The sequence below is a fragment of the Bufo gargarizans genome, chromosome 4 (genome assembly GCF_014858855.1).
Source record: "Bufo gargarizans isolate SCDJY-AF-19 chromosome 4, ASM1485885v1, whole genome shotgun sequence".
NCBI lineage: Eukaryota > Metazoa > Chordata > Amphibia > Anura > Bufonidae > Bufo > Bufo gargarizans.
The window spans coordinates 219,868,910-219,881,161 of NC_058083.1; the positions used below are offsets into that span (position 1 = coordinate 219,868,910).

Genomic DNA, 12,252 nt, shown 5'->3' on the forward strand with positions numbered 1-12,252 from the left:
AGCAAGAAAACGGCTGGGCTGTGCTGTGCGGACTGTGCCTTCTAGTAAAGTGACCACCTCACCAGTGTTGTGTGCCACAGTATGTGTCTGCAGATACACTGCTGCCAAGCTGACCCTGCAAAAAGCACTGGTGTGTGGCAGTTAGAAGTGGTGCAGACAGTCACAGTGGCACTGTGGTGTGTGTCAGTTAGGAGTGGTGCAGACAGTCACAGTGGCACTGTGGTGTGGCAGTTAGGAGTGGTGCAGACAGTCAAATATGGATGGGAAAGAACCTGGATTATGAACCTGTAGGATACCAGTGCCGTACCTGTACGGCACTGCAGGACGTGACTTGAGTCCCAGCGCTGTACAGGTATTGCGGGCTGTTCGGGCAAGTGCAGGAGCTGTGCCCGTCCGATCAGTGGCACGGGTCTGGCTGCCACTGTCAGCTGAGCCCCGACTATCAGGGCAGGGTGCACCGGCATCAGTGAAAACTCCAGCCCGCTCTATAAAAATATAACATGATCCATCCCGTCAGGTGAACCTGAAAAAAAAAATATAAAATCTGTGCAAAAACAGCAATTTTTTCTTCACCCTCCTTCACAAAATGTGTAATACCAAGCTTACATTGTATTTTCAAAAAAATTTATATTTCTGTATATTTAAATGTAAAAATAAAGTTTCTTATGGTTTTGGTGGGGGGAATACCCTAGAAACGCCACTGGCCAAGAGGCACTATATATAAAGGGGCCACAGCCATGTGGCACTATAAATAAAGGGGGCACAGATAAGAGGCACCATACACAGGGTGCACCAAGAAGAGGCACTAAAAAAATGGGCCAAAGATAAAAGCATTGACTGTGTCTTAACACTGCTGTAGTCACCTGTATGATGGTTGCTAGCAGCAACTTCTATCATACCTTTAAAACTTTTCAGGTCATACTAAGAGCTTTAGTTTCACACTGTACAAACTTACATGGGAAGGGCTAAGCAAAGTATGCAAATGGTATCTATACTAAACTTTTTAAGCTGGTGATGTGTATATGTAATGGGCTTAGTTCTGAGGCTCTCTATATATGTACCAAGTTAAAGGGGTTCTCCAGGAATTAAGAGAATGAAAATACTTAAATATTACTTTATGATAAATATATTCACAAATACTTTTGTTATTATGGCTCATTTTGTCTAGGAAGCAATCATTAGGAGAAATAAAATGGCTCCGTCCTATTAGTACACACAAAACCTGTCCTAATGACACAGTAGGACAAGTTACTACAGAACAGTGAGCTAAAGAGCTGCCTCATCCTCCGATTCTGAATGCAACTGATAAGATCTTCAACTGAATCTCTGTGGGAATGGAGAGGATGAGGAGACATGAAGCACAGAGAGGAGGGTGGGAATGTGGCTAATGAGCAGCAGCACTTTTATGCAGTCTCCATTACCCCAGCTCCATATCATCACAGTCCATCCAGTCCGTCCACTCTGTACTTCATGTCTCCTTATGAATTAAATTCCCCAGAGATTCAGCTAAAGTCCTTATCAGTTGTTTTCAGGATTATAATAATCCCTGACAAGTAGAGCAGAGAGGAGGATAAGGGAGCTATTTACCTCAGTGTTGTGAAGTAACTTGTTCTCCTGTGTGATTAGGACAGGTTTTGTGTCTACTAATAGGATGGCAGCCATTTGATTTTTCCTAATGATTGCTCCCTAAACAAAATAAACCATTATAAATAATGAAAGGTATTTGGGAATATATTTATTATAAAGTAATATTTAAGTTTTTTAACTTTTTTTTTTAATTCCCTGAGAACCCCTTCAATTCTGGTTCTGGTACTTATGGTATGAGCTCTTGGTGCTGCGGTTGACTTATGGTCTTAGTATTGATGAAAAAATCCACAGAAAAAACTAAGATAAAAACATCCTGCATGATATGATATACAGGTGTGCGGATGTCCCTGGCCATAATTTTGAAGAGAGCCACAGAAATAAGATAATAATGCACTTAGTAAAGTAGATGCAAGCATTATATATGGACAAAGTCCTCACTCTGATATGATAATATCTGAGACACTTAGTCAATATATATCTTAGTACTGATGCTTTATTGCATTATGAGCTTGGTTCGGGTGCTGTATTTATGTATTGTACTTATTTCTAGTGTTGTATTTATGTAGTGATCTTGGATCTTGGATTTGTGTGTTGAATTTGAATGTGATACGATACATTGATCTTATATCTATTCACATCTGTGTTGGAAAGTCCTTTTCTGTTAAAAAGGTTGGACAAAAAAGTAACAAACTAAACGGAAACTGAATGGTCTCTATTGTAGTCAATGTAGTCTTTTTAGCTCATTTTGCTTTAGTTTTGTGCCCAATCCAACACTTCCAAAATTTTCGTTGTTCTGCTCCTATACCAGAAAGTGATAATGCTCTAGTGAACCCAGCCTAGCAGTAAAACTTGCATTTAGGGTCCATTCACACGTCCATCTTGTCGGGGGGTAATAATTCAATTAAGAATTATTAATTATGGTCATAAAAATAATTAACCATAAAAAATAAAATTTATAAAATGTGTCATAAATTATTAAAATCATGACCTGGTGAATTGTAGACAAACTAATCGATACAATTCACATCTGAGTCCGACTATTTCCTCAGATAAATAAGTTCTTTTGACGTGAGATGACGTTAATGATAAACGTGTAGTTCTGCATTATACAACAATACACAGGTATAAAAATATGCAGATTTATTGGTTACAAGGTTATAAACATATATAAGTAAATAAACACAATGATACATGCAAATTAATATATATAGCGTTAATATAAAGCATTACAAGCTTAACAATACATGTGAGTGGAAATAATTTGTCACATTATAACCAAGCTATTATTAGGTTAGGATATCAAAATAGGAACATAAGTTATATACATTACCCCTGTTCAGGGAAAACCTAATGATATCAGGATGGGCATGACTAATCCTAGACATCAATATAGAATGCTAAATACATTCTGCCACCCCTCTAACCAACTACACATCACATGCCTTCCAGAATGGGCAAATCTATCCAAGGATATAACTTAGAAGAGATAACTGTATCCTTCCGCCCCATCCTGGACTATTTTCACACATATAACTTTGGTAAGAATATTAAGACAAATAACAGGTCATATCTTAAATGGGAAGGACTTGAAACAAGTCTTTCCTGTGGGAATCCATCATTTAGCTTGGCAAAGAATGTTCTATCAATATATATACACTCACCTAAAGAATTATTAGGAACACCTGTTCTAGTTCTCAATAACGCAATTATCTAGGTCAACCAATCACATGGCAGTTGCTTCAATGCATGTAGGGTTGTGGTCCTGGTCAAAACAATCTCCTGAACTCCAAACTGAATGTCAGAATGGGAAAGAAAGGTGGGCTACAACAGCAGAAGACCCCACCGGGTACCACTCATCTCCACTACAAATAGGAAAAAGAGGCTACAATTTGCACGAGCTCACCAAAATTGGACTGTTGAAGACTGGAAAAATGTTGCTGGGACTGATGAGTCTCGATTTCTGTTGAGACATTCAAATGGTAGAGTCCGAATTGGGCATATACAGAATGAGAACATGTATCCATCATGCCTTGTTACCACTGTGCAGGCTGGTGGTGGTGATGTAATGGTGTGGGTGATGTTTTCTGGGCACACTTTAGGCCCCTTAGTGCCAATTGGCCATAGTTTAAATGCCACAGGCTACCTGAGCATTGTTTCTGACCATGTCCATCCCTTCATGACCACCATGTACCCATCCTCTGATGGCTACTTCCAGCAGGATAATGCACCATGTCACAAATCTCAAATCATTTCAAATTCGTTTCTTGGCCATGACAATGAGTTCACTGTAGTAAAATGGCCCCCACAGTCACCAGATCTCAACCCAATAGAGCATCTTTGGGATGTGGTGGAACGGGAGCTCCGTGCCCTGGATGTGCATCCCTCAAATCTCCATCAACTGCAAGATGCTATCCTATCAATATGGGCCAACATTTCTAAAGAATGCTATCAGCACCTTGTTGAATCAATGCCACGTAGAATTAAGGCAGTTCTGAAGGCAAAAGGGGGTCCAACACCGTATTAGTATGGTGTTCCTAATAATTCTTTAGGTGAGTGTATATATATGCAAGTCTTTAAAACTTTGCTAGATTATGAGCCTAGATTCTTCTGCAGGTAGAATGAAGCCTCACAATATCCTAAGACTACATCTCAATATGAAGATGATCACTTAATTTAATTATTTATTTACCAATCTAGATGGTATAATTTCACCCACACTATCAAATTAGTCTTAATAAAATGAAATATAATTTTCTGTGTCTCTTACCAAGTCCTAGTAGGAATCTTACTTCTGCTCCTAGGAAAGCTGGGCGCATCTCACCATGGCTTTCATTTTGATAGACCCCTCTAGAGAGCTCCACTTCTCTTTCCTCCCCTTTTCCTCCTCTTGTGTGTGGTTTATGATCACAAACTTATCAGTTAGGCACACCTTCCTAGTTTGGAGCTTTCCAATCATTGTCAGATGGGCGTGACCTTTTATAAAAATGTGACATCATAACCTTACCCAGAATGCACTTTTGCTACTGTTGTATTGTCACCTACTGATACCTAGGTGGCACTGCTGTATAAGCTATTTGCATCATAGTATAAAGGGCTAACTTATGTAAGTCTGAATAAAACATATTCTATACATTTAACCTTAGAAGCTTTAATTCAAAGCTATAGGGATTAATTCTGACACTTGTAGCAATTAGAGACAGACCTCTAGGCGTTACTCTGAATGTTTCTCACACTGTTGATTTATGGACCATGATGATATGAATGGCCTTGTTTTCTCACAGAGATATCAGTACCTCCTGTCATACCAAAGATGTGATTCATTGTTACAAAATACACATCTTTACAGACACTGTTTTAGAGACAAATATTCTCCTAATGAGAAATATATATAATATACTGGATACATGTTGTCTTCATAACATATAACAATATAATATATATTATTTGTTCTACTGATTGTCTTATGCTAAGGACTAAGGCTCATTAAATGAATACATACATAATATATATTTTGCTTCATTAATAAATACCTAATTGTATAGCTAATTATCACCAGCTGCATAGAGCTTATCTTTATCTCCTGTCATAAATTTATAAGTAGACAAGCAGTATTCTTCTCAGACTGGTACATTCATGAAAAGAATAACACTAAAAAGTAGAAACCTTTGTGTGACCTTACTTTGGCCTACTCAAGACATACAAAATTGTAACTATAGTCGAGCATGGCTCTTAAAGGCAATGGACATTCATCTTAACTAGAATGAATTGGATATCAATGCATTTACCTATGAAAAGGCACAACAGTATGTGTATTGCGGATCCAAAACCAACTTGTTTATGTTGGCAAGTATGTTACAGTATGGGGCACAGAAAATTCCTCCTGGTTTACTCCAAAGAAATGTAATCTTACTAAAGTCTAATAGTCCTTATAGAGATATTGTCACTTTTCTATTAAGTTGTGGCAGCCATTTTTGCAAATGTGACAATCACTATGATTATTCTTAATTATCAATTATAATAAATAACGACTTTACTTATGTTCTGATTTACAGGTGTTTCATACCCAAATTATAAGAAGACACCCCCTCCAGTTCCTCCACGCACCACCTCTAAGCCGCTTATCTCAGTGACAGCACAAAGCAGTACAGAGTCTACCCAGGATGCCTATCACGATAGCCGGACTCAAAAGATATCCCCATGGCCTCATGATGGCCGGGGCCATTACAACTCAACAGACAGCCTGGATAGTAACAAGGCCATGCATCTCGCCTTGGAATCAGCTGCGGCACAGCGCCATGCCTCTGAGAGCAAGAGCAGCTCTGTTAAGAGCACCAGTGACAAGGCTGTTCTTGTGAAGAAGTCAGATGAATTTATTAGGAAACGGCGTTCCTCAATAGGAATCCAGGTATGATTCCACTTGTATGTAAGATACTATGCTGGCAGGGCTAATATTTTGGAGGAGGTTATAAATGAACATAAAATTAGCTTGGCGTATGAATTTGGGTGATATTTATATTAGTTACTAATGTTAGTTATTATTTATAAATGTCTCCTTAAAGGGAACCTGTTATGTGGATGATTGATTATAATCTAATTAATTATATACAATCATTAACTACTAAAAAGTGCCTTAGATGTATTCACTTACTGGTGTGACAGATGGTTACCTTATAATATACAAACAAAGATGCCTCATGCTAATGAGCTGATTTGAGTCCAGCTTGATGTCAGTGAGTCCAGCGTTTTTTTAATTCATAGCTATAGCCACTCCCCTGCCCACCTGCTGCTGATTCATATGGAAAATAACTGTCAATCAGCAGCAGGTAGGCAGGGAGAGTCAGGAGCTCATAAATATTCATGATTCATCATTATGAACTGGAGCTTTTCAATACAAGAAGTTGGTAGATTGACTGGGTCAATTAAAGAAAGTGACACAGCATTTTGCTAAGAGAATGTCATTTATGTTGCCCTTAGTTACGACACCATAAAACTGGTGACAGGTTCCCTTTAGGCTACATGCACTCGACCGTATGTGTTTTGCGGTCCGCAAATTGCGGATCCGAAAAAAAAACGGATGGCGTTCCGTATGGCATCTGTTTTTTTTGCGGATCAGTCTTTTTTTGCGGATCCATTGTAATAATGCCTATTCTTGTCCGCAAACTAGAAAAAAATAGGACATGCACAATTTTTTTTGCGGAGCAACGGAACGAACATACTGATGCGGACAGCACACGGTGTGCTGTCCGCGTTTTTTGCGGACCCATTGAAATGAATGGGTCCGCATCCTATCCGCAAAAAAAACGGAACGGACACGGAAGCAAAATACGGTCGTGTGCATGAGGCCTTAAGCAGAAAGATATATCATAGGTATTTTAGATGCTTAATGGGAATCTCTCACCAGCGACCTCCCTATTAAACTGTCTGCATAGACACATCGCTGTGATTCGCCTGATTAAAACGCTGTTTTGCAGCAGTTAAGATACTTTTTCCAATATGCTAATTTGCACCCACGCTCCACTCCTTTCTGTGGGCAGCCCCTCTGTCACTGCTTTGTGAGTTAGGGTGCAAACTGGCAACAGAAATAGGGAGAGTTTGGGTGCAACAAGAGCAATGGTGATTGCACCAAATGCCTAATTTGCATATTAAGAAAAACTACCATAACTCAGGAACAGAATCTCAACAAAAGAAAAACAGAGTTTTAACCAGGTGAACTACAGCAATGTGTCTCTGCAAACAGTTGGATAGGGAGGTCGCTGGTGACAGATTCCCTTTAATGTCTACAAACAAAATAAAGTGCCTCTTCCTATTATTACTTGAGGAAGACCCTAAAGGAGCTAAAACACAAGATGGATTCTGTTGCTTTTGAAAATGAAGGCTATCTGTGCAAAAATATAGGCATTTTTAGAATTCATAAATTAGAAATATCATGTGCGTTTCCAGATAAGTAGTGATTTCAATGTATTTGAAATTGGAATTTTATAAAGTTACTAATAATTACTTTATGATAGCTGCCCGATGTCCTGATAGATGCACCGGTCTGCACCATTTCCAGGTTTGTTTTGACTCAGAAAGGGAACCTCCCCCCTCTTTGTGTTGGTATTTCACTATTGATGTGCTGAAAAGGGCTGGGCTGGTTCAGTTTAATAGATAAGCCAGCCTTAGCTTAGCCAGGCTTAGCCATCAAACTGAGCCACATAGCATAGGGTTACTATTCACTGGCCAACAGAGAAAGGAAGAGAAGCTCCCTATGTTAGAATGGACCCAGAAGTGGTCTAGACTGGTCTGGATATTGTGACACTGGTAGCACTGATTCCATAGTGTCAGACTGTGCAGGGACACCCTTCCTCCGACTGGTAACACCCATCTGGACCTTCTTTGCAAACTGCTGGTAATTCATTCATAACTTCTATCAGACATAATAAAGAAATGACACATCATGGTGTTATAACAATAGATGCTCCAAAATGTATATTACAAGAGGAATGCAACTACTTTCTAAAACAGACATGTCAGGAAAGGTTACAGACCCACTTTATGTTTTAGGCCTAATATTGTATATTGGTAATACATTTAGAAAGTTGTGTAACATATTGCACTGTATAAATAAAAATTCAGTTATACTGCTATGAATACATACAGTATATTGTAGGGAAATAAGAAAAAATATGATGTTTTTGGAGGGATGGAATTAATAAAATACAATGCTATTAAGATTGGAATATTCAGTATAAATCAAAATATGGGTATTTGGTTTTATTGACTTAATATACAGTATGTTATGGGAAACCAGATGAGTGCTTTTATAGATGTGGCTCATAAGGGTATCCCAGTGCTAAACAAGTCAAGGATAACTTCAAAGAGTGGATTGGTTTCAGAAAGATAATCTCATTTAAACCTCACTTATACTGTACTATGGGTCTATTGAAGTTCTCAAAGGGAAGATTCTGGGAAAATATTCTTCTTGTGAACAACATCCACTTAAATGTCAAAGGATTTGTCATGTTTTAAACAGAGGTCTGTGTAAGAGTTGAATTTTTTTAAACAGTTCTTAATATATCTGACCTACTTGAACTTTTAGTATTGAGAAGGCTGTGACTTAAAGAAAACTATAGTATATTAATATAGGATACATTGGTAAGGGGTGGTCTGCTACGTTTGATAAGCTTGTAAATGACATTACGATAACCATGACAGGGTTAGGCTACATGCACACGACCGTTCAGTTTTTTGCGGTCCGCAAATCGCGGATCCTCAAAACACGAATGGCGTCCGTGCGTGTTCCGCAATTTGCGGACAGCCTTTAATATAACTGCCTATTCTTGTCCGCAAAGCACGTACAAGAATAGGACATGTTATATTTTGTTTGCGGGGCCACGGAACGGAGCAACAGATGCGGACAGCACACGGAGTGTGAATGGGTCCGCATCCGAGCCGCCAAAACTGCAGCTCAGATGCGGACCAAAACAACGGCCGTGTGCATGAGGCCTTAGAAACAGAACAGAAGAATTATTGTTTAATAATAATATCTTTAGGACCTAGGGGTTATTGAACAATATCCTTGGTAAGTGAGTGTAATAGGGAGTCTAATATTTATATTAGCTATTTGAGAAGGCATGGCGCTCCTGTGAGACCATGGCCTTCTCTCTGCTTTTCCTAGGCCAGTGACGACACGTTAATGTGTCATGTGGTCTAGGAGCAGCTCAGCCCCAATCAAGTAAAAGGGGTTTAGCAAAATACCAAGCACACCTGCTATACAATGTATGGCGTTGTGCTTGGTAAGCTGCGAGAAGGCAGCAGTGTTCACAGAAACACCGGTGCCTTCTCAAAACAGCCGATCGCGGCAGTCCCGGGTGTCGGACCCCCACCAATCAGATGCTGATGATCTATCCTGAGTATAGGTCATCAGTAGTGTAGAGCGAAGCAAAGCATTCAAAGCAGAATTTGGTCCAAAGTTTAGGAAAACTTTAACTCGCAACAAATCCGAATTTCCATGATTCATATGGAAAATAACTGTCAATCAGCAGCAGGTAGGCAGGGAGAGTCAGGAGCTCATAAATATTCATGAGAGAGAGAGGAGGATCTGGATGTTTCTGATGACATTCTCATCGATATTAGATGATGTAGAAAAGGATAAAAAGCAGATGGCAGAAGAAGGGCTACCACCTGTAGGGAAGAAGAGTGCTGAGGTTGGAGAAGTGGGTATGCCAGAGCTGATTAATATTCTGTATTTACTGTCAAATAACCTGCAGACCAGAACAGCAATAATTAGCTTATCCCCACCTAACCAGCCAAATCACATACCAGCAACAGTCTCTGTTCTTAACAGCTGCGCGGTTCTTAACTGCAGCATGTAGCTGTACCCTATGGCAGAGTGACCTGGGCATACCTGGTTTATAGCGATTCATAAAAAAATAATTTGTAACGGATCAAATTTTTGGGCTAACTTCAGCGAAGTTGCCAAATCAACTTCACTCATCTCTAATCATCAGTATACAAATCTTGGAAAACTCTTTTAATTCAGTAAGATGTTTCTTTAATTAGAATAATTTCTCTTATAAAATGAGAATCACATATTAAAACTGTAAGGCCCCTTTCAAATGAGCGAGTATTCCGTGCGGGTGCAATGCGTGATGCGAACGCATTGTGCCCGCACGGAATCCGGACCCATTAATTTCAATGGGTCTGTGTTCATGTGCGTTGGTTTTCACCCATCACTTGTGTGTTGCGTGAAAATCGCAGAATGTTCTATATTCTGCGATTTTCACGCAACGCTGGCCCCATAGAAGTGAATGGGGCTGCGTGAAAATCGCATTCCACCAGCACGGATGGTTGCTAAGAGATGTTGTTTGTATACCTTCAGTTTTTTATCACGCACGTGCAATAAAAACAAAACTGAATGACTTTGTTTGCGAAATCACCCATTTTTCACTGAACGCATTCGCAATGCATCCGGACCTAATGTGCACATGCTTATCTTCAAGGAGCCTAAAATGTAATGTATGCAGGTACCTTCATATCAGCACACCAGGGGACCCACAGTCTGCTTTACAGCCTGTGTCTTATGTGATATAGGCAGCACATAGGATGTTGCCCTAATGCCACTCTGAATGGAAACATTCCAAGCGAAATTAGGTACAACTGCATGTGTCGCCAATATTAGGTAACTGTACTACATGTGGCCACATTCTCTCTGGGTGACATAAAGGACAAACAGGAAGAGTTAACAGGTATTAAGGGTAAGATTTGTAGACATTTAAGTCATTACATTTAAGCTCTACAAAATGTAAAAAAACGGAACAATTACCATTCACGCATTAAATTGGATTGTTTAAAGGGGCCAAACTAGTTAACTATCACTTAAGAATAAATTACTTACATTCCCATTTGCCAGTCAGAGGCCAGTGTCGTTAAAGCATGTACATTTTGAGCCATTTAACAATGCTCCGGTGACTGCTTATCTCTCACAGTACATTGGCACCAACAAATAACAACATCCATCCATTGTTCTAAGGAAGTTCTTAGCAAATTGCAAGAATTTCTCAAAACTGATGTAATTGGCAGAGAATTATATAAAGCATAACTTTGCCAATTATTTTTTCTTATTTAGGCCTGTGTCAGGAGGCTGTGTGATTGCCTATGGAGCAATATGTTTCTAAGGAGGGTCTCTGTGTGCCACTGTATTGTGCACCACAGGGCAGATGTTAGTTGTTTTGTAGGGGAAAATATCTGTGTTCACATGGACTTGGCATGATTTGAAATATGATGTGAAAGAAATATGCCTCTAGAGTCATACAGAGATAAAGTAGTGTCCCTTAGAATCATATGAGCACCGTATTATAGCACCATTCATAGGTGGACAAAGCTGTAATGCTCCCATGTGTTTGAAGCCTTGGACTTTATTAAGATTTACACATGGACAAAATTGTTGAAACCCTTCTGTCAAAGAAAGAAAAACCCACAATGATCACTGACAAGAGTAATAATACTAATGTACTGAAAACCAGCTAATGAAAATCACACATCGCTTTTGAATTGTCATTCAGCAGAATAGTTTATAAAACAGAGTAATGGAATTGGCCTGGAAAAAATAAATTGGTACCCTTAACTTAATATTTTGTTGCCAACCTTTTGAGGCAATCACTGAAATCGATGAGACTTCTGCACTTGTCTACAGGTACGTATTTTGGCCCACTCCTCGTGAACAATCTGCTCCAGTTGTCTCAGCTTTGAAGGGTGCCTTCTCCAGACCTATATTTCAGCTCCTTCCACAGATGTTCAATAGGATTTAGATCCGGACTCATAGAAGGCCACTTCAGAATAGTCCAATGCTTTGCTCTTAGCCATTCTTGGATGTTATTAGCTGTTTATTTTGGGTCATTATTCTGTTGGAGAACCCATGACCTGTGACTGAGACCAATTCCAGATTCATGGGTAGAGAGTGGTGGAAATGTCACAGCAAAAGGCTAGCATCCAGGCTTATCAAATATTTAATCTGACACATTTTTATTTCACTAAAAAATTGACTTTGCTGTCACAAGTGGCAACAAGTTAAAGGGGTTGTCCCATGAAAAATATTGTACAGTTTTCAAACCAGCCCCTGGATCTGAATACTTTTGTAATTGCATGTAATAAAAAAATTAGCATAGACACAGAGTTATTCAATAA

At 39.2% G+C, this 12,252-nt stretch overlaps 1 protein-coding gene across 1 annotated transcript in view; it reads left to right on the forward strand.

Moving 5' to 3' along the window:
- The window catches only part of DLGAP2 (DLG associated protein 2), a 177,973-nt gene that overhangs the window by 96,005 nt on the left and 69,716 nt on the right, over nt 1-12,252 (forward strand). The window contains exon 5 of the mRNA XM_044290863.1: nt 5,640-5,992. Coding sequence (XP_044146798.1) covers nt 5,640-5,992 — 353 coding nt within the window. The remainder of the gene's footprint in view (nt 1-5,639; nt 5,993-12,252) is intronic.